The sequence below is a fragment of the Oryza brachyantha genome, chromosome 2, assembly GCF_000231095.2.
Source record: "Oryza brachyantha chromosome 2, ObraRS2, whole genome shotgun sequence".
Classification (NCBI taxonomy): domain Eukaryota; kingdom Viridiplantae; phylum Streptophyta; class Magnoliopsida; order Poales; family Poaceae; genus Oryza; species Oryza brachyantha.
This window is the reverse complement of record NC_023164.2, coordinates 16,840,579-16,863,263: the sequence shown is the minus strand read 5'-3', so window position 1 is coordinate 16,863,263 and position 22,685 is coordinate 16,840,579. Positions and strand designations below refer to the sequence as shown.

General features: G+C 40.7%; 3 protein-coding genes across 4 annotated transcripts; 1 reads left to right on the top strand and 2 right to left on the bottom strand.

Moving 5' to 3' along the window:
• The first annotated feature begins 4,689 nt into the window (after positions 1-4,689).
• LOC102709992 (small nuclear ribonucleoprotein SmD1a) lies at positions 4,690-7,917 on the top strand. Its single transcript, XM_006647369.2, has 4 exons — positions 4,690-4,805; positions 4,931-5,007; positions 7,325-7,516; positions 7,602-7,917. The coding sequence occupies exons 1-4, from the start codon at positions 4,792-4,794 to the stop codon at positions 7,661-7,663; spliced, it is 345 nt and encodes a 114-aa protein (XP_006647432.1). The 5' UTR covers positions 4,690-4,791; the 3' UTR covers positions 7,664-7,917.
• A 322-nt stretch (positions 7,918-8,239) lies between these two features.
• LOC102709711 (ras-related protein Rab-2-B) lies at positions 8,240-10,944 on the bottom strand. Its single transcript, XM_006647368.3, has 6 exons — positions 10,745-10,944; positions 10,402-10,541; positions 9,555-9,637; positions 9,264-9,468; positions 9,111-9,179; positions 8,240-8,648 (listed from the first exon to the last, which is right to left on the bottom strand). Exons 1-6 carry the CDS (start codon positions 10,788-10,790, stop codon positions 8,559-8,561), a joined length of 633 nt encoding a protein of 210 aa, XP_006647431.3. The 5' UTR covers positions 10,791-10,944; the 3' UTR covers positions 8,240-8,558.
• A 3,835-nt stretch (positions 10,945-14,779) lies between these two features.
• LOC102709433 (N-acetylglucosaminyl-phosphatidylinositol biosynthetic protein gpi1) lies at positions 14,780-22,275 on the bottom strand. 2 transcript variants are annotated; one of them, XM_006647367.3, is made up of 10 exons: positions 21,944-22,275; positions 21,575-21,781; positions 18,804-19,232; positions 18,557-18,694; positions 18,373-18,476; positions 18,075-18,296; positions 17,003-17,497; positions 15,602-16,014; positions 15,277-15,370; positions 14,780-15,204 (listed from the first exon to the last, which is right to left on the bottom strand). In XM_006647367.3, exons 1-10 carry the CDS (start codon positions 21,944-21,946, stop codon positions 15,090-15,092), a joined length of 2,220 nt encoding a protein of 739 aa, XP_006647430.3. In that variant the 5' UTR covers positions 21,947-22,275; the 3' UTR covers positions 14,780-15,089. The 2 variants fall into 2 exon arrangements, with proteins under 2 accessions (XP_006647430.3, XP_040376987.1); XM_040521053.1 differs by lacking the exon at positions 21,944-22,275 and having other exon boundaries at positions 14,783-15,204; positions 18,804-19,206; positions 21,575-21,644.
• Between the last annotated feature and the right edge of the window lie 410 nt (positions 22,276-22,685).

Below are 22,685 nucleotides of genomic sequence, written 5' to 3'. Positions count from 1 at the left end.
TGACGCACGCGTTGGTGGGAATCGCCGGCGCCGGTGTACTGCCGGCGGCGCTCGCGCTTCCGGAGTCCGAATCGCTACTGGTGCTGGAGCCTGAATCGGAGTCGCTGCTTGAGCTACTGCTTGGGCTGCTGCTGTCGCTGATGATCTCGGCATGATTCTTGGGTAGCATTAGCACCACAGGGGAGGCGTCGCCGCAGATGTCGACGTACTCGTCGTCGTCCTCGGCGAGGGCGACGTACTTGTGCGGCAGCGGAGACAGCATTTTGACCCCGGTCGTCGTTGCATCGGCGACGAACTCGTGTTCAGAGAGCAGAGAAGGCAATGTCGTCGCGGTGGAGGCAACGCCGGGACACACGTCGACGCGCTCGGCGAGCGTGACGTACTTGCGCGGCAGCGGCGACAGCATTTTGGTTTCGCTTGCACCGGCGAGCTCACCGAGCCCAGGGAGCAGCAGAGATGGTAAATCCGTCGGGGTAGGGGATACGAGAACGCAGTCGTCTACGCGCTCCGCGAGCGCGACGTGTTTGCGCGGCAGCGGCGACAGCAGGTTAACCCCAGTTGCACCGATGAGCTCACTGTATCCAGCTGGGAGGAGAGACGAAGGCAATGCCGGTGCGGCGGCGGTGGCGCCGCCGCATACGTCGGCGCGCTTGGCGAGCGCAATGTACTTGCGGTGCAGCGGCGAGAGCAGCTTCACTCCGGTTGCACCGACGAGCTCGCTGTAGTCGACGTCAAGGAAGATAGGAGACAACGCGGTTGGTAAGGGGGAGACGCCGCCGCAGATGTCGACGTCCTCTTCCTCCTCGACACCGATCTTGCCATCTGCTGCTTGGCGCTGTCGCGGCGACGGCGACGGCGACGGCGACGGGTGGATGACGGCCGACGCATCCATCGTCGGTTCGTGGCCGTGATTCATGGACTCCTCGGTGCACTTGTCCAGCTTCTGCTTGAGCACGAACAGAGCCGCCTGATCCACTGAGTGGACTTCACTCGCCGCCTTGCCGCTGGAACCTTGGCGATGCCTCTGCGAGAGCTCGCCGATCTGAGCGGGTAGCTCCGCCGCCGAGAGCGACGCAAGGCGGGCGGCGAGCCGCTTCCTCCCATCCGGCGCCATCTGCGGCGCGTCCTCCCGCTCCAAGAGAAAGCACGCCTTCCTCTTCTTCGCCGACATCTTGCTGCCAGCCACCACCGGTGCACCGCCGGATCGGAGTCCAGCGGCCAAGAACCGTCCATCCTTCCCGCCGCGGGGAGCCGCCGGTGACGAGGAAGAAGACACCAGGCCACCTTTGCCAGCACCAGGGGCCAAGAACTCCGCCGCCCTCTTGAGGAGCGCGCGGACCCCCGCGAGCTCCGACCTGAACCGCGCCGCCAGCCGCCGCCTCGCCAAGGAAGACATCTCCCCGACGGCGAACGCCACTCTCCTCACGCCGAACGCGCCGCGCGTCGGCCTGGAGAAGGAGCCCTTCCTCCCTTGACCGGAGGACCCCACCCCCACCGCGTCGGCGCGCCGCGCCGCGTGCTGAACCACCATCTCTCCGACTCTCCCTGACTACTCCCCGTGCCGCCGCCGGCGCAGCTTGTCTCCTCCTCCTCCTCCGGCTCGTGCTCGCAATCAGCTGCGGCCACGCGCGGCAGGGGAGATTCGAGGCGCGGAGGCGGAGGCGGAGATCTAGCTTAGCGAGCCAGCCGCCGCGGCGCGCCCACGCGGGGAGCGCTGCGTGGGTGCCATGGCATGCAGCGCGGCGGCGTCGAGCACAACTCGATCGCAAGGGGGAGCATGCGTAGCGATGGATTAATGGGGAATTTTCAGCGTAAAAAAAACGGACATCTTTTTTTTCCCCAAACCTTTTGTGCTAAATAATTTCTTCTTTTCCTTATAAAATGGAATCCGGCCTGGTATCCCTTAGGTGTGGGAAAGAAAACTATGCTTTCTGGTGAGAAAAATTTTCAATTTAAATGGGTGAAATCAAATGTTGTAAATATATCTTTCGATGTGATATGTGTACGTAGGCCAAAGATTTTGTGAAATCAAATGAGTTTGGATATAGATGGTTCTTGGATTCATATGGACGAGACTCGTGGGACACGGTAACTGACATGTGGGTCATCCACTTAAAATTAAAAAGTGATACGCTGGAGGATCCGGTTCCCACATGCCAGGCTGGCGCACACAGCCGCTTCCGCAAATTCAATCAAGTGTTCCGCTCTGCTAGCGAATCCTTGATTTGAAATTCAATCAAGTGTCCCTCGCCTTTGATAACAGCTAAGCATTCCAATTTTCACTAACAATTGCATCTTTCCTAAATTTTTTTCCTTGACTGCCTTGCTCAACCCTCTCCCTATTGGTGCTCTTGTGATGTTCTTTCTCCTATCGGTTGTCCTCACACATTACATTGATATCCTTTTTAAAAACTTATTTCGTTTATAAATAGATCCTTAAATTGTTCATGAATGAATATTTTTCTTTGTGTTAGAGTAATTGGCGTTGAGGTCCAACATCTTTGTGCCAATGACACATGTGTCGATATTCTTAGCTCTGTGATAGCCGAGCGCTGACATGGAAAGAGTTGTTACCAAAGAGACTAACATTGATGACCTATTTATAAATAACTTATTTTACAAATTGGTCATTGACGCTGATAAGTTCAACACCGATGACCTATTTATAAAATAACTTATAAATTAGTTCTTGACACCAAGGACCTATTTATAAAATAAATTATTTATAAACTAGTCCTTAGGACCAAAGAGTTTGGTGTGGACCCCTTTGTGTAAGCGGCCATGGGGCGAGGGCCGAGGGTGTTAGCGCCACCATGGTTAGCACTGAAATATTGCACCTAAAAACTAATAACATTGACTCCAAGAAAAAACGTTTCATACATAGAACAAGTTTTTTTATAGAACAAGTTTTTAAGAGTCTATTCTGAAATAAGTTTTTTTTAAAAAAGTTGAATTGTAAGAAAAAAAATACTTGTTAGATACCCATCTTATACTACCAAACCATTCTCTTTCTCAATGGCCCGGGCATTAGCATGACCGCACGAGCACAATGCAATGCTTCACCTTCGAACCTATGCCAACAACAGTGCTATTACCATCTTGTTGGCTTCCATCTATGCCGCCAACAAGTACCCCAACCTTGCTATGACATTGCCATGAATCCATTCCAATGTGTCTAACATTTATATCAAATGTAAATTGATTCTACTATGAGGTGAAGCATACTTGTAAGTTGTAGCATTATTCCTCCTTAACTCAGCTCATCAAGGATGGCTGCACTTCTTTTAACTCTCTCAGAGCGATCAAGTATGCTCTTTACTATTTTTCAGCAGGAGTACACTGCCTGCTGATCACAAAAGACAGCAAATCCTGCGCAATAAATATTAGGACAATACCAATACCAACCAGGGTTCACATAACCGTTTTACAGACCCAAACCATGCCCCGGCGATTTGGTGAAAACCATTGGCTATCGCACAAAAAAACGTGTAAATTTGAATCGAGCCATCATGGTTTTGAAGGCAAAACAGCATGATTATCATAGCGGTTTTGGCGATAATCATGACAATTTTCTTAATATCAATAAACCGTGATATTTTTGGTGTTAATCATGTGGTTTCACGATATCGATAATCGCATGTGAAAACCATGCGACATGTCGCGATTATCGCAATATATCACTATAGATTTTTTAATCATTTTTAAGCTTTTGGAATCTCGTAAAATTTTCTGGGCTGTACCACAACTTATCGAAGCTGCGCCCAGCAATGGTTCGAGCGATTATCACGATAATCACAATGTTTTTATGGTTTTGTGAACCCTGGTACTAATTAGTATGTGTAATGTTTACCGCTATTTGTAGTGCTCTACTTATCTATCTCCTTTTGGTGCTTGTTTTGTGGCCATTAGGAGTGTACATTTTATGAAAATTCCCCCACCATACATATATATTTTAAAATAAAAAGTGATACATTTTCTGACCATTTCTGTTTCTAAATTCTATTCATTTATGATTTCTATCAGTACAGTATTACAGTTACAATATATAGTTAAATTTATAAATATGAAAAGTTTACAATCGTTTTCAAAAATATAATACTAAAAATATACCATTTCAGATCATTTTCATCCTTGGAGCATCTCTAAGAGATTACCTATTTAATTTGTCATGTCATTTGAACAGTTAAACATAATTTGTCATGTTATTTAAATAGCTAAACATACCTACTCAATGACCAAATCTGACAAGTCATCTTTCACCCAGCCGAATTGCGACCTATGGGTCCCACGTAGAAGGGCCCACAAGTCATTCTCCTGGTCGTTAGAATTTGGAGAGTTCGTTGGAGTGCATAAGATAGAATCTTTTGACATGAATGACTAAATTAAGATATAAAAAAAATAAATTTTAGTCATTCTAGGTTGTTAGTCGCAAGAGCTAAGAAGTCCTTTATGTCCTATTTATTTGTTAATTTGTTAAGAAATTCAAAAAAAAAGCTGTTATGTAACCCCATAGCCATAAAGTTTCACCCGAGAAAAGCCCAAGGTATGGGCCCTCGCGCACTGAAGCCCATAACAAGGCCCACCAAAGCACTTGTATGTGCCCAGCTGCAATTCGGCCCACTAAAGCCCATCTCGCAGCCGCACTCTCCTCCAGATTGAGAGGGTTTTATGTCGGCTTCCCCTCTCTTCCCCTCTCCGAGGAGAGAAGCAGCAGCAGCTCCCCCCCAAAACCCTAGCTAGCTTCAGCCCCGCCTCCGCCCTTCCCTCCCTCCCCGACCAGCCGCCTCCAAGATGAAGCTCGTCAGGTAATCCCCCCCTCTCCCGCTTCCCCCCTCCCCCTGCCCCCTCTCCCCTTCCCAGATTTGTTTTTTTTTTTTGTTTGTTAATCGGTTCGTCGCCGTGCGATCCGCGTGTGGCGTGGGTTTTGCAGGTTCTTGATGAAGCTGAACAACGAGACGGTGACGATCGAGCTCAAGAACGGCACCACCGTCCACGGCACCATCACTGGTACGACGACGCCTTTTGGGTATTTTTTTGCCCTTTTTGTTTAGGTGTGGGTGCATTTCTAGGGTTTGCGTGCATCTGGGTTTGTCAGTCTGGTCTAGTGCCCGAAGATTTTAGATTCTGTTGAAACTAGGAGGCGTTTGTGGTGAACCTTTTGTTTTGGCGTTGAGCGCAGATCAAATCTAGGGAGATTTAACTAGTATAGCTGTAATTTATATTTTAAATTAGTACAAAAATTTCTTCATGGTTTAATTTGGTTGACAGCCTCTCAGCTCAGTCCCATCAAAAGTGCAATTGTGCCCATCTAAACTTATGTGTGTCATCTAGCACAGGTAGAGTTTCCTTTTGGGGTAGCACCTTTCACTTCCTACTCCTAAGGGTCTTTTGAAATAGCAGTAAAGCACTCTGATTTTCATCCAGCATTGAAGCAGTAAAGCAATCGTTTTGTCCAATTGTTTCTTCCTTTTGCCTTGTTTGTCAATCATCAACCAGTTCAACCTCTTGTGGTCAATCCATTAGAGCAGGTGTTTATATTTTTGTAGTGCTACTGTGATCGCAATTCGCAAGTGCCAACTTATGCTCTTTCTCAGCAGCATCTCTTGTTGGATGACATGGCAATTCACAGGGCTTATTGAGCCCCAAAATTTGACCATTTTAAACTTGTAGCTAGATGCATCCTAGTTTTCCCATGAAGTAAAGAGTAAATCGCTAGCAGAGGATAAAAGTCTCAAGTTTCAGACAAGCGTAAGGAACTCATAAGATAAGAGCATGCTAAAGAAAGTCTGCTATGGCTTGCTTAATTGTTCCAAGCAATGATATGTGCTAAAGAAACAATGTGAGATCTGCATTTACCTTCACATAGGCGTCCCAAATGGACTCAATTGTCAATGTAGCCTATTCTTGGTCAGTCTGATGATCTGATCTAATCTACTACTACCGCTATCCCAAAATATAAGGGATTTTGGTTGTGCATTTGTATAGCCAAAGTCCCTTGTATTTTGGGACAGAGGTAGTATTTGCTAGCATCTTGCTTAAGATGAGTAGTGTTTATTAAAGTCTTGCTACTGAAATGATATTATCTTTTGTGATATTAACGTTGCACTTGCCATGAACATTTGGGCGGTCCCACCACCTGATTGTAGCACCTAACAAACATATGCAGAATCCCCCCACCACCAACACACCCAAAAAGAATGGGAGGAAAGCTTAAATCTCTTTAACATGTTTTCCCTGTTTCGTACCCTGCACCAAACAAACGAGGAAAGGGAACTAGAAAGAATGTCATTTGAGTAAAAGATGACATGTGAAGGCATGTTAGCTCACATTGAGAACCCGAAGCAGATATTTCCCTAACAAAAATCTGAGACAAATCATGCATAGATTTGGAAAATCAATTGCACATCAGTGAACTGATATCTGTGCATATACCATTAACACATAAATTTACATCATTAATTGCCTTCTAGTGTATCATGAAGTAAGTTGGATCTACCTCTGTTATGTTAGACTAGGTTGCCAACATTTTGACTAGGATAGCTACATGAATAGTTTCAATGTTTTAATCAACATAGTAGCACTTCCGGTGCAGTTATTCAAGCCTCTCCTGGTTCTTAATGCACCTCTCTTAATCCCCAATAATCAATTAGAACAGGAGAAAGTCACCTTGAGGTCACATGTGCATAGGACGTAGTAGCATCTTTAAAATATCACTTTTGATACACATAAAACATTCTGTAAGTGCAATGATTTTTTTTGGTTTAATCCAAACACATTTACAAATAGAATGGATGTGCAGAAATAGACTAATAATGCTACCTCTGCTAGACCCATCTAATTTCGTCCAAATCTCAGCTCTAATATTTGCTTGTATCTAATAATGCTGCATTCAGACAGTCAGAAATTAATCAACTCTGATCAAATTGATACAATATCAATACTATTAGCCTGAGAATCTTAATTAACTAAACAGAAATTCTCAAGCAAATATGTCTGTTAGCACTTAGCACACAATATTCATCAGTCCTGGTCTGGGACTGTAACAAAATATTTTGAACCCTGTTCGCATTTCATATTTTTTTTCCATGGAAACTAGACATCAACCGATGAAGCAAAAAGGGCATCTATTCCACCCCTTATACTTTCTGCCATCTACCTCAGTGTATACTTTTATGCTGTTATACTTTCCTCAAACCCACCATCAGAGCCTTTCATGAAATTTTTATAATTAATTTGCATTCTTTACTTCAAGTAGAGCTATTCTCATGTCTTCTCTTATTAGCCTGTAATCACCTCCATAAGTGTTTTCATGTCTATTTTGTAGGTGTTGATATCAGCATGAACACGCACCTGAAAACTGTGAAACTCACATTGAAAGGGAAAAATCCTGTTACCCTTGATCACCTTAGTGTGAGGGGAAACAACATCCGCTATTACATTCTTCCCGACAGCTTAAACCTGGAGACGTTGCTGGTTGAGGATACGCCAAGGGTGAAGGCTAAGAAGCCAACTGCAGGTTTGACAATTATCTGACTTGCTAGAGCTTCATTTGCTTATATGAGTGGAACTACTGTCTGACCAAAGTTTCATTTGGAACACAGGGAAGCCTTTGGGGCGTGGGCGCGGCCGTGGTCGTGGGCGCGGTCGTGGCAGGGGACGCTGAGCTTCACTCCAATTCCCTATCTTGGAAACTTTTGCATCTGTGCAAATGTAATCTCTGCTCTCGTGCTAGATGTACGGAGTAGTGTTCTGATTATGGCGAAGACGTTAGATGTCAGCACCCATCACTTCATTATCGATTTGGAATTTTCCTGTTGGTGTTTGACCCAGATGTTCCTTGTTCAAGAATATGCTATGTTACGTTTGTAATTACTGTGCCATGAACTTCTGACCAATATGGGAAATTTGCATTCCATCCCTGAGTGATGCCGATTATAGTTGTCAGGTCAGAGATTTTAAATTTTTAACCTTAAATTTCGAGTTAATTTTAGGGTCCTTTTCATCCACCTGAGTTTATTTTCTAACCTTAATTTTAGGGTCCTTTTCACCCACCTGAGTTTATTTTCTAGCCTTAGTAGATCGATAGAAATACAAAAGTTTTTTTTAAAATATACCATTTGCCTTTTAACATAAAAAACCCAAATAACACCCCCTATATTAATGCAGATCAAACAAAATACATCACATCAAAAATACCATGGACGTTATGGACTAGTTATACAGAGCAGTCGGTTCAAGCCTATGAACTATTATTTGATTGAAGGAATGAATGTCACACACCATTTCATTTAGATACACATGCAAAGGTACAGAAATCGTGAACGTTTAACTTTACAGAGACTGCAATGTAGACACAACTACCATGGATGAACATTTTGTGCACTAACACAGTAACACGAACGTCGGTAGCTGGAAGGAGTAAAAAACACAGTACCAATCCCAGCTATTTTTTTTTCCCACAAGGCAACATCGAAATATTGAGGGCCATGTTATACATCATTCGACTTCTCCATTTAGGATGGATACATGAAATGACTAGTTGGATGTTCCTGTTGCATTTAGCTGCAGCAGCCACCACCTTGAGAGGATGAGCCAGCTCCACCACCTGAAGCATTTGGGACCGCATAGCCAACTTTGATCCCATAAGACTGCAACAGTTTCGGAAGATAACATTATTAGCTGCGACTTAAAAGATATCAAACTTAAAATGAGAGAATATTGATAAAGCCATTGCTGGATAGGAAAAGAAAATTCATGCGATAAAAGGGGAACCAGCTGGCGTGTTGACACTACAACCAATCCCTCTTTCAGAATAGTTCCATGTATATGTTATTACTTGTTAATACTCTACAATACACCCACATCACAGCTTTACATTGAATACTAAATGGACAATCATTGCTTAACCGGTCAATTAAAACTAGTCAAATAGAAGATGTATGTTGAATTTATATTTTGGGGTTCAAAACATAGCACGCCATATGTATGGTACAATTGCAACTTAGGAACAAGACATGATTGAATTCAGTTATGTTAGTAATTATCTTTGGATAGCACAAACTGGTCCACGAGAATTTAAAAAGGGAAAAGGAAAACAATTAAAAGCTCACCTCATTAGATACATCAAAGACACCATCTTGGATTTTCTTGTATATTGTTCCAGCAGTCTTGATGAATGCCTATATCACAAAACATGCAAGAAAAAAATTCAAGAGAAATGAACTCTGCCATCAAAATCAAATGCACTAAGGACAAACGATCACCTCCTCAACATTTTGTGCAGTTTTTGCGGATGCCTCCATAAATACTAGGCCATGCTCCTTGGCAAATTGTTCACCTTCCTCATAGCTGACAGCACGTCTATGCGACAGATCACATTTGTTACCAATGAGCATTACTGTCATGTTGGCATTTGCATGCTGTCTTGCATCTTCTAGCCAGCTAGCAAGATGGTTAAAAGTTTCCCTCCTGAAGTCAAGTTAGCCAACTGTAAGCGATATCCATATTAAGAAAGCTATGATAATTAGAGATGTATTGCAAAATGATGGATTTACCTGGTGATATCATACACCAATAGGGCACCAGCAGCCCCCCTGTAGTATGATCTGGTTATAGATCTGAATGATTCTTGACCAGCCTGCATAGTTGAGACAGTGTAAGATGGAGTTGCATTATGACACCAAGCTCAAGAAACTTAATTGAACTGGCAGTGTGCCATCGTGTGGTAGTTTAATTAAGAACTCTTTACAGCCTAACCTTGTTTAGTAAATAAAGTAAATCTATAGGCACATCATATGATGAAACCAACCAGTCATAAGGATGAATTGACAGCCATGTTTTTAGGAACTTGCCAGAGGTGAACCTTTTATAATTTATTAAATATTCAGAATCAAGACGATATATCTAAAACACTTGCTTTTAACATAATTATTCCCACCAGGCACAAAAGTTGCAACAATATCTTTATGAGTATTCAGATGTTTAGAAATATATGTACGTCACTAATATGTTGTACATTTATGTGAGGAGAATGCATTATAGAATTAGAAAGTGGTGACCAAAGTTGAACTACAGTAACCCAGGACTGAAATTTAGTTAATGATAGCACATTGTGGCACAGAAAAGTTACCGCAATAACTAAATAAAAGCTATGCGATGGTCGATGGGGAAATCATCACAACAAAATAGTTAGGTAACAGCATCGTAGTACAAGGTGGGCATTGCTGATACGTTCCGATCCGATCAGAACAAGACGAAAACTGGACACGTCTCTTGGGAGTGAATATACGTGTGAATTAGGTAACCCTAGAGCAGAAGCTACCCCGGCTGGTCGCCGTTAACACGCAAGCAGGAGAAGCTGCACGGGGAGAAGGAAGGAAGGAAGGAAGGAAGAGCACGGACCGTGTCCCAAATCTGGAGCTTGATGGGCTTGTTGTCGATGGTGATCATGCGGGCGCCGAACTCGACGCCGATGGTGAGGTCGTGCACGGGCTGGAACCTCTTGTCCGTGAACTGCAGCAGCAGGCACGACTTCCCGACGCCTGCAAAAAAAAAAAAAAAAAAAAAAAGGGAAGCAAGCGGAGAGACCCCCGATCAGACGGAACCAATCACACACCACACCGCACCACGCGACGCGCGGGCACATGGCAGCAGATCTCCCTGGCGCCGGCCGGATCCAAGCCGGTCCAGTCTCCGGCCGCCGCCGCCGCCGCCCCGCCGGAGACGTAGAGGAAGGGGCGCGCACCTGTGTCGCCGATGATGATGTACTTGAAGAGGTAGGCGTACGACATCTCCGATCCCTTGGGGGCGGCGGCGCGGGGGGCGATTCTGTCTATCCCCTGGGGTGGATCGGGGCGGATTGATCGCGAATGATCCGAGGAGGACGACGAGGCGAGGAGGAGAGAAGGGGAACTTTGGTTACGGGGGTGGGAAGGAACGGAACGGAAACAGGTCTTCCTTCTACTTAACCGACGGGGACACCTATTATTCATTCGGCGTTGGCTGGCATCCAACGGTGGATGCGCGTGCGACACGACGGAGACGGAAGCAGGGGACTTCTCGGCCAAGGAATAGGATCCGGCCGTTTGGAACTGGACCTAGGCCCCAGTCACGTCTTCTCTTTCTGCTTGTTGTATATTTGATGTATACCTGTCTTTTTATTTATTTATTTAGGCTAATTACCATTATAAATTTACCAGCTTTAAAATATGTCATTACTATTCGACTAATCGTATGGATGTCATTATAATTTTAGAACTATTTCAGATATGTCATTTTTGGACCAAATTGCCCTTTGCATATATCATGCAGTGAACAACAAAGGGGCAATATGGTCTAAATTTTTTAAAGAATACACTGAAAAGGGTATAAAGTGGCATATTTCAAATAGTTATAAAATTATAATGGCATTCTTATAATTAGTCGAATAGTAATGACATATTTGAAAACTAGCAAATTTATAATGACATGGATCTAATTAACCCTTTATTTATGTTTATTGCATATATAGAATTTAAAATTTATAATTTTAAAACTTAAATTTAAAGTTGATTCAGAGGATTTTTGTTATAATTCATTTTCTGATCTTTGCTCTTACATAGCTAAGAATATATATATATATACCCATACGTTATTGTTTAATTATTCATAATTTATTTCACTTATTCTCCAAGAAATGTCTAAAATTGACCCCTAAAACTAAATTTTGGAAATTGAGCGAGAAAATATATTTCCAACAGGTTACCAAATACATTCCTATTATTTAATTATGCCTAAAATTAGCTTATTTGTGTCTTAAATTTGGAGTAAGAATATGTATTCCTAATACAAGCTATTCATTTTTATAGTTCTGTTGGAGGAGTGTATAATTTTTATTCCTAATATTTTTTTAAGATGAACCCAATATAAATTTTTGAAAAGTAAAATAATTAACATTCTTTTGGAGATGATCTTACTCTATAAGGGAAAAAAATAACTACATTGAAGTTTCAGCTCCATCGGTTGGCTGCGTAGCCAGTTGTTGCTGATCAGCAGCTACAAAGCCATCAATTGGCTTAGTCCAAATTATTGGATGGTTGAAGGATTTTTTTTTTTATGGCCGATACATCCTATATAAGTAGAGTCACTACTTCATTGCATATATATTGCGGCAACGTTAAATAAAATGTAACTAATAAAAATGATAGTGCTCCATACCTATATGAAATAATCATGCTCCAAATGTAAGTACATGCATAACATCCTGAGTATTAACAACAAATAGCTAACATACATGAGGGTTGGTTGTACGTCATATAATGTACTATCGTGAGGTTGTATGACATGAGTAGAAAAAAAAAGCCAAATACATTCTTAAATTTATCATGGATGATGGTAGGGTACCATTGAAAACGTTTGCATATATGGCTTTGCAATTGTCATATATCAACTATCCAAATAAACATAACCAAATCTCCGTAGATTCCACTTCATGAGTTGAAATTAAGCCCCGATGGTTACACAAAGTGTTGTGAAATGTGTTGAAAGCCCAAGGTGTTATTCTAAAATAGATGTAACAATTAGATGGATTTGCAATTTAAGAAGTACCGACTGTGTTAGTGTTACATATATGAGATGCCCTCCCGGTACTGCATAGCTAATCCTATATGGAAAAAATCCTATACATATGGATAGAGTTCTGAGCAGATAAAAAAGAAATACCCGATAAGGAAACAAATGCGGAGTCCTACTTAGCTCCTACTAAGACTATTCGAGTGGTATCCATCCTGGTCTCCCTAGTTCTACTTGAATAAGGGAATAATCGTGGTATATACAAGATCCTCAGAAGGGGGAACAAAACCGACTTCAAGCCAACAAACCCTGAGAGGCAACCTGAGAAATACATAATCAACAATATGCCAAATCTCTGGGAGCCATCAAGATCAATCTCATACAATATCACTGACTTCATCTAGATATAGCTATAGGGCAGTCTAGTCGAAAAAGTAGTTCTAAGTCATGCATTATGTACATCTCGTAGACATCATATGAGAGCAGAACTAACTGAGACCGATAGGAGCTGGGCTATTGCCTAATAGGGTCTGAACCTGTATAAAAAATTTATCTCCTTCTCATTGCTATGGTCTCATGTCAACCGAACCCTATATCTACAAATATGATCTTACCCAACGATAGGTAGGGAAAGAACTGTGTTCTAAAAATGTTCGCTAAAAATGTTTTCAAAAGGTAACACTTCCGAGTTCCAACAAGGTCTAGGTGATAGCTTAAAGACCGGGAGATACCACCGTGAGAGTACATCTATGCCCCTAAAGAATTTTGGTAATTAATGACAATTAATTAAAAAGAAATAAACTTTGATATAAATTGTGATGAAAATACTTTCGTTCTTGAAGCATGTGTGAATGATGGTTTCTGGCACATAAGCCAAAGAATATGATATAAAAGTTTTTCTTTTACATGAGTGCTAGAGTCATACTACTATAGAGGGATGGTACTTTGAAATATAGGGATGAATTTTAAGTGCTCAAAACTGAGTTGAGTTGAGTTCTTCAAAACTGCTTTTGATTGTTAAGTTTTTTTTTTAGCTCAATGGAACTTCCGTTAGGTGCCAACGGAGATTCTGATTGGAGCAAAAACTGTTCGGTTGGATTCTGTAGAAAAATTAACGGAACTTTCAAGGGTTCCCAATTGAAATTTTGTTATGACTTCTGTTTAGTTGGGGTTGGCTCAAAGGAATAACATAATGAATATTCTATCAGATATTGATGAATATCCAATATGGTTCTGATCGATTCTATTGAGAAAATTAACAAAATTCCATTAGTACTTAATGAAATTTCAGTTGATGACTTGAACTGATTCTTGTTGGGTCTGTTAATAAAATTAATGAAATTTCTATTAGTTCGGAACGGACTTTCGTTAATGCCCAAATTCATTCTGTTGAATTTGCACAACTCTGGATCACACCATACAAATGAGTACAAAATCTTACGGGAACAAATTCAATTGGCTGTGAAGCAAAGGAGGATAAAGTTTGATGACACCAATTACATAATTTCATACTCATTTGAAGTGTAGGGGTGGTGGCAATGCATCTGCCACCCCCATGTACTCCTATTGTAAATTTTACATATTATCGTTTGATGGATACCAAATATAAGATTAAATTAGGATGAATATTTTTATAGCAAAATGATAGGTAAAACATTTCACAGAATGCATTTTTATTTATTTTAGGAAATATCATAACATATTTTCTTTTATACGGAGCAAAGCGCAGGATTCAGATAGGAAACGGTAAAGATTGACTGAATTGCATATTACCGAATCCATTCAAGTGGCACTGGAGCAATTAGCTCTTTTTGTGTGGCATTTTGCCAACTAAAACTAATATACACATAGCGATGATGGCAAATAACTAAATCACGTAAACTGAAGTTACCCTTAAATGCGGGGGAGGAAACCACGAGGGTAATTCTTTGGCTTATTCAGATAAAAAATCAAACGACATATTTACAAATAAAAAATAATTTATGAATAATATTTTTATTTAAGTGTTCTCAATGACCTAAAACCTTAGATTAGAAAATAAACTATGATAAAAGCTCTCAAAATCTAATCTAAATTTAAGGTTAAAAATTTAAATTTTGGCTTATAAACCTAAGGAGAAGCAAAAAGATGGGGCTCTACATGTCACATGGTTTAGGTACGGTAGTGATGATGGCAAATAAGTAATTCTTTCTAAAGGTAAACTGAAGTTACCCTTTAACGCGGGGGAAGAAACTAGATATACGCATGGTTTAGGTACACTGGTGGTGCACCACGTCATGTAGATACCCAGGACAGCAAATGTAGTTAGGGTAACTATGAATTGTATTGTTTCAATAATAATTACAACTAGGGCAGTAACTAACAGTGCACCTTAGATTCATAGAGATATTAGTGAATCTGGACACATATATAAAACATAATCATTGATTTCTAGATTAACCTAGGTAGGGCCAACCCATTTTATAATATGGAACAGATTACCAAGTAAAACAAGGTATGTTAAGGGGATCAAAATGGTTTCAGTACGGTAGAAACTCCTGTCACCTCTTTGGTGCACATGAAAGGACAGAACCCCGGCAGAGCATCCAGTATTCTCGAATGCCAACATGCATCCAAGGGAATTGAGAAAATTGAAGGTGGAGAGTTGTAGGTATCCTGAAATCAAGAGAGAAATTTAAAAAATACCACCAAAGGAATATCACAAAAAATTCTAGAATATGTACAAACCTTTCACCGCTAAGGATTCCATACGCCAATTGTTTGCAGAATGATAAAGCTACCCCGTTGAAATTTTTCGCGTAACTTGGTCCAATCATGTGCCCTACATTTTGTCATCATTCCGTTAGAAGATGACAACAAAAACCATGAGTATAGTAAAAGTAAAACTAGATGTTGGTTCTTTGAAAAAATTATTCTGTTTCAAAAAGTTCGATTTCCTTCTTTTCGGTACGATAAATTAGCAAATTTAAGAGTTCAGATGAAATCACAGTTCAGTAGACCTGAAAATACTTGGTGAATACATGTGCAGAACAGTGCAGGCAGAAATGTTTACCAAAGGTGGCATAGTTACAGCGAAGTTCTGAAACTGAAGGTTCTGACTGGCCAAGGAGAAGACGCTCTGTTTTCCTACAACCTTTGACTGAAAAGAGGCCATCTCCATCAACAGCAGAAACAGATGACAATTCCACAGGTTGGAAGAATAATCCAGTTGGAAATCTTTGCCTTCTTGCCACCCACATAATTGACTCAGCATAAGGAGTAGAGTGAATTATAGATACTGTGATTTCCAGCAGTATGCAGAGACAGATAATTGCGGTACTCAAGATAGAAAAGAATATGTAGAATATAGAGGTGGTGGGTAGGAGAAGCAGGACTGGTGTAAACAACAGTGAACCAACCACATGTTGTTCAACTGTATAGTCATAGCTATCTAACCTTTGCCTAAGAGGATTCCATTTGCGCCCTCTGTTAATAATACATGCATGTTAGCAGCAAGCTTACAAGAAAAGTAAAAAGAAAAAAAATATAATGGTGATTGAATATTTTAGATACTTGTTGATATAGGCCATGGTAAAACGATCAGGAACTATTATCTCCATTTCACGTTATAACTTAGATTCATGAATGCTAATGAAACATACACATTGATCCATGGATAAAATCTAGATCGGGCCAAAATATATTATAAGATAACACAGAGGAGTAATTATCATAACAGAAAATCAGTTAACATCTGAACTATGTTCAATAATAATGCATCACCTCAGCTGAATGATGTTGGAATAAATAGTTTTCCTATCATGATAATAAACAGCACGTAAGTTAGCAAGTATAAATTCAGCTTATGGAGTGGTAATACATAAATATTGAACTTTTTAAATATTTATATTCAACAGAAGAAAATCATTTGTATAGATTTGTATTGAAAAGTACTTTCATGACGTTAATTTCATGGACCAGGTTTCATTTTGAAGATGATGTCTATTTTCAATACAACATGTTTCCATGACTAGAGGTTGTGCTTTGTGTTGTCTTATTAATACAAGAGTTTCAAAATTTATCTGTGCACTCGACATGGAAATTAACTCTTATTAATTCCACGCTGTAAAAGAGATGAGCATATTAGGAGCCTATTCGTTTGGGGGAATTTCAACCCATAGGAATACAAAAGGTGGAGAAAATGTGGAGAAATGCAAATACATGTCCACATCAATCCATAAGAATTTTTTTCTAAGAGGTTTGAGTGGATATAAATTTTTCTATGTATTCTGTCTACAACTTGTAGAAAAGGAAAATTTCCTTTGATTTTTCTATACTTCATTTCTACAGACCGAACGGCTTTCATAAAAATTAATCCTTAGGAATCCAATCCTTTCTTTTTCCTCCAAACTGAATAGGCCCTAAGTCCTTTATGATTTAAGCGATGCCGTCAACAATGTACTCATGGTTTTACCTGAAAAGACGCCACAATGATGTCACTGTCTGAATCTGTCTTGAACATATCACTGAGATCAACCACTGAAGCAGGGTAACATGCAATGTAGCAAGCTGGATGACATCTATGAAAAATGAAACTGGAACTGTTAAACCAAAAAGGATCCCAGAAAATGCAAGACCCCAAACTATGTGCCTTAGGAAGCCTCCCACAATGAACCAAAGTGTTGAATATATTTGAATTGCGTTAAGTGAAATCATGCCCAAAAGCTCTGCCAACTCTGTATTCAGCTTAAAGCCTGCTGGAACACCCATCAGCCACACACAGCCAGATCTCAAGACACTATCTGTGATATGGTGGACAAGAGCAAAAGTCCAAGAACAAATTATCTCTGTTTTCAACAACAGCGCTGCTCCAAGGAATAAACCCATCAAGAGATCCATGACAATATTTGACCATAATGCATGCTTCTGAATTGCAGCTTTGTGCAGATATTGAACATTCACAGTAGAGCTGCATAGAAAGTAGTGATGCTTATAAAAAGAACCAACTGCAATTGAAGAGAAGCTTTATATTAACTATAACTTATTTGATCATCACTTAGCACCTATTAAATATAATTTATACTTCTAGGTTGTGTTCTTTACATCAGATTATTCTCAGTTTTTTCCTTGGCTTTTGCGTGCATGTTTCCGGAACGGCTACACAGTGCATTTTTTTTGCAAAAAAGTTTCTATGCAAAAGTTCATCATCTTAATTTTCTAAAGTAGATTTTTAACTTTATAATAGTTAATTTTATCCTTTATACCATTATATAGCTATCGAACAATTAGATAATCTTTCATCCTTCATCAACAAAAATACACAGCCATAGTACTGAAATTACAATGGTTCAAATAGTTTCCAGTCATAGTCTTAGATACAAAAAAAGGAACCAGCGAGTTTGATAGTGCCACCATGCTACTGCAATATGACATGGCATAACGCGTATGCTATTCAATCTAGCAATAGTACATGTCAAGATAACTCACTAAACCAGTAAATGAAGTTAAAAATTAACTATCGCAGCGCCATAACAAGTCAAATTTACCTTAGGGATCCATCTTGGAGGATAACTGGCCAGTAGAGAATTTGGCAACATCGGAGATGCATGTTTTTCCATGAATGCCTGAAAACCTTTTGTAACATGAAGTACTGAGATATTTTGCTTAAATATGTTTGGAACACTTGAATGATGATGTAGAAGATAGTAGATATTGAAGCCAAAAATATTCCAACGCAGTGCCATGTTGCTTGAACAATCGCAAAAAACCTAAATAAATAAGCAGTAAAATAAGCAATGCATAAATCAGTATTACATCAAATAAGATTTACGCAATAGTGCTTACACAGACGCAAAGAAAAAATGAGCCACAGAATTACTGGTAGAACGTTCCTGAGAAACTGATAGTCTAGCTGCATTTGAACAATTAAGTGCCAAAACAATTGGATCCTACAAACACAGATGTGAAAGAGATTAGCCTATTACTAAAAGTAAAATGTAATAGAATATCAAAGCATTCACGTGTATACCAAGTCAAATTCTAAGTGTCTGTGTTCTAGATTATTTATCCAACTTGGCTTTCTAAAGGAAGACTTCAATCTGCAAGGTGCATCCTCACCCAGGAAAAAATGGTTTCTACCAGCAGTAGGAACATCATATAGTATGACCTAAATAAATTGTACAGCATCTTAGTAACTCGTCACAGAAAGAAATCATTATTAGTGAGCAACAGATTTAAAATGATTCAAGTTCAGAAGTGAGCATTGACTTACATACGTGGCAATGATTAATCTCAATTTTTTGGCCATCAAGGTACAAATGATGAAGCACAGGGACTTCATTCAGCTTGCATTTCAAGCTCTTGCTAGATTTGCAGCACAAATGCACCCAGTTACCCTCTTTGACAAATGATGTCTCGCAAGCATCCAGAAATCCATCTAATATGGTATAATCATATTCCCACTTGCTATTATAGTCGCTTCGGTCTTTGTTTCCACATTCCAATGATCCTCTCAATACAACAGGGCTGTTCTGGGTCATATCAAAATGCCCTTTTTGAACAGATTGAGCTCCCAATGGTTGATGACTTTGTTTACTACAGCATACTTCGAATTCTCTTGGAAGTACACAATCCCCCAGAATGGTGAATGCTGCACATTCTTGTAGCCTTGCTGGCATCCTTGTATTTGAGGAAAGGATGATGGTCTAACATGAGAGATAACACTGATCAAAGCCGCTATGAACAATTACTACAACTAGCAACAAACATAAGCATGAACTCTACTGTTGTTTATTAGGCTAAATGCCACCTTTTGCCATGGGCATGTAACCATATTGCAAAACTAATCTACACAAATAAGTTTATTTTCCCTAAGTGAATACAAAAGGTATTCTGAAGAACATAAACAGAACTAGATGTGGCTCTTTCAAATACATTCAAAAATTGCAGAAGTGTTATGATAAAACAACAAGATTGTCTTAATCTAACACGCTAGTCATCGATAACCCCTTGTGGAAAACCATCCATCTCAAACATCCTAGAATCAGCTCAATTATTTTGAATGGAATGGGTAAAATGGACCATCTAATCAAATTTTGAGGTCCATCTAATAAGTTTTGTGAAACATCAACATTCATCAAGTAACGATAATTTCTTCCGCAAGTAGAATGAGTTAATACTAGAATACAGAGTGTCATGTGGGGTGTCACATACATATGCAGGGGGTAATGAAGCAGGCCACAACACACTAGGATCAAGTGCTATCCAGCTTCGAAATAATCTTTTATCTTCAATTAGTTGAAAGGAGTTAGAATTTGGTAAGGTTGTGTTAGGATTCAGTAAGAGTTGGAGCTTGATTAGGATTTGAGACAGTTGAGAGGATTTGGTAAGATTGTGTTAGGATTCAGTAAAAGTTTGAGTATGATTAGGTTTTGAGTTGAGAGTTTGTTTAGGATATCGTTAGGGCCAGCTCATCATAAACCAAGCTTATGGCAGTTGTTAGGCAAGCAGCACAATTAATTAGCTCTTCCTACCTCATACTATTATCCTTGCTTCCCCTGGTGTGGCCCTGACCATGGCACCCCAGCCGCACCATCAAGGTCCAGAATCATGTCCAATTACCTCTCACAAATACACCCCCTACCAAATTTTACCCACAAATATAACTGCCGTGGCATAAGATCATTCTATTTTGCTAACCATACATGAATTTGCTGGATTAGATGAGGCATTTAAACAAGCCAAACACAAAATCCATAGTTACTAAACTCAGAGTCTCAGACCAGTGGTTCGATCACCGCTTAATAAATTTATTGTTTTAATATTTTGGTTTACTAAAAAAGATCTCAATTCTACCTTCAAAATCAACAAGATGGATTACCAGGCTAGTTAGTTGTTGCATGTGCATGGAGAGGTCAGGGCATCCCAAACAAATCTTTCTCCCAGCCCAACAACTCCAGTGTTCACCTGGTTCTGAGGAAAACTGGATGGTAGAACCACTTTTTACCAGTCAACATGCATATCCAGTCTTTCATTCAAAACAAAGCAGTCAAGGTGCTGGTTATGGCTTTACTGGTTTAACCACTGGACTGGTCAGGTTTTACCAACTATGCAGAAACCCAGAAGAACAGGTGATGTATATGAACATTCCTAAAAAGCGTAGCCCTTTAACTTTGATCCCACAGGATCTAAGAACCATACCCTACAGTTTGCTGTTTGTGAGCTTTATATTCATTCATTATCACCCCGCTAACCAATTGTTCTTTAACAAGAAGACAGTAGTAACAGCAAAGCAACAAGCATGAAACAGTTCTAAACAGCAATGTTCTGTAGCACTATTGCATATAGCATCCTTCATAGGGACTTAACAATTTCATATAGCATCCTTGCAATATGAATTGTAACGAGAAACACACAACTAAGCAAATGAGCTCCAAATATACCATATATATTTCACATATGCTAGTACTGAAACAACAAATGAAAGGTTAAGTTGGTGTGAGCAGTCTAGCCATTTCCATAAAATGCAAAACTAATAAGGTTCTACTTGTGCCTCAATTCCACTAACTTATAGCCAGATGAAAGAAATCTTCTTGTGGCTGCTATGAATGCCTTTATAGTGTTCTAAGGGCGGCTAATCCTTAAAATACGCTCGTGATGTATACAGCATCAAGTCTTCATGACACACATATATTTAGAACCATAATCGGCAATGGTCAAATATGCTTCACCATTAAGTACTGAAAGTAATATATAACTTCCTTTTTTTTCTTCAATGGATCATAAAGAAGTCATTCCAGCCACATACTCAATAACAGCTATCAGAATTTCACCTTCTTGGCCCTAATTACTGAAGGTATAACTAATTTTTAAAACACAGGAAAAAGTAACTTGAAGTTACACTTACCGCATAGAGTTAGGATAATTTCTGGTTAGAGTTGGCAATGCCAAAAACATATGTCTACTTGAAACTGCTAGTTTTTTAATCTTTTTGGATGATCCCTGCTAGGGTTGAAGGAAATAAAGATGGCAAGGTTCCATGGCAGACCTGGAGTGCTTCTAGGGTGGGGAAGGACCGCAAGATTTCCTCCTGCGGGAGGGCCGCCGCGACGACAACGTCCACGGAGCTCGTGCGGGCGAAGAGCCATCCGAACAGCACGAGCCTTGCGGGCGGCTCGGGCTGCAGCCTCCCCCGCGGCCACCATACCCTGCACACCGCCGTGGCCATGGCGGATGCGCCTCGGCTCCCCGCCTCCTGGATGGGATTCAAAATAATAACCAAATAAATATCAGCGACAAATCCAACACAGCCAGCCGTGGAGGAGCCACACAAGAAAACAGCAAGGGGATCTCCCGAAGAGAGGGATCCCATCCCATCGACGACGGCGAGAGCCTCGCCGGACTAACTAGGGCTTACCATGAAACACAACAACGCTAGGCGAGGTGCGGCCCCATTTCTCCAAAAGGGAAGGAAGGAAGAGGACCGAGTGGCGGAGGAGCTCCCTTGTCTGGTGGTGCGTCGGGTGGGGCGGGGCTTGAGTGCCGAGCGCCGGTAGTCGGGCGGCGGCGCTCCAATGAGAGGTACTACTACCAACTAGCGAGGAGGACGAGAGGCCGGCAACGCCGGCGAGAACGGCCGGAGCTTGCCGAAGATCGGAGGAGGAGGAGGAGGTCGACCTCGGCGGCCTAGGGGGCGACGGGCGCAGGATCGGATCGGGGCGACTGTTGCTACTTGCTACTTTGCTTTGATTACGTGGTGTGTACATCGAGAAAATTTTGGCAAAAGAGTCATTGACCGAACGTTAAAAGGGATTTTCGGACACGAATAAAAAAACGAATTTTACGGCTAGCTTAGAAACCACGAGACGAACCTTTTGAGCCTAATCAATCCATCATTAGCACATATTGATTACTATAGCACTTATGGCTAATCATGAGCTAATTAGGCTCAAACGATTCGTCTCAAGATTTCTTCCAAAACTGTATAATTAGTTTTTTTATCTATGTTTAATGCTTTATTTAGGTGTCTACAAATTCGGTGTGATGTTTTTGGAAAAAAATTTAGCAACTAAACAAGGCCTTAATCATAATCCATTATTTTGCAGCCGGGACCTTAAAATTCGAGGTTTATTTTGCGGTCTTTTTATCACATTTTTTTC

Excerpts from the sequence above, each read along its gene's own strand:
- LOC102709992 (XM_006647369.2), top strand. Across the intron at positions 5,008-7,324 it reads CGTCCACGGCACCATCACTG|GTGTTGATATCAGCATGAAC; the intron begins GTACGACGACGC and ends TCTATTTTGTAG. Across the intron at positions 7,517-7,601 it reads GGCTAAGAAGCCAACTGCAG|GGAAGCCTTTGGGGCGTGGG; the intron begins GTTTGACAATTA and ends TTTGGAACACAG.
- LOC102709711 (XM_006647368.3), bottom strand. The coding sequence starts at position 10,790 with ATGTCGTACGCCTACCTCTTCAAGTACATCATCATCGGCGACACAG. Across the intron at positions 9,180-9,263 it reads CTGCACAAAATGTTGAGGAG|GCATTCATCAAGACTGCTGG; the intron begins GTGATCGTTTGT and ends TTTGTGATATAG. Across the intron at positions 8,649-9,110 it reads TCTTTGATGTATCTAATGAG|TCTTATGGGATCAAAGTTGG; the intron begins GTGAGCTTTTAA and ends AAACTGTTGCAG.
- LOC102709433 (XM_006647367.3), bottom strand. Across the intron at positions 19,233-21,574 it reads CCACCCTAGAAGCACTCCAG|ACCATCATCCTTTCCTCAAA; the intron begins GTCTGCCATGGA and ends CTCTCATGTTAG. Across the intron at positions 15,371-15,601 it reads CTGTAACTATGCCACCTTTG|GGCACATGATTGGACCAAGT; the intron begins GTAAACATTTCT and ends GACAAAATGTAG.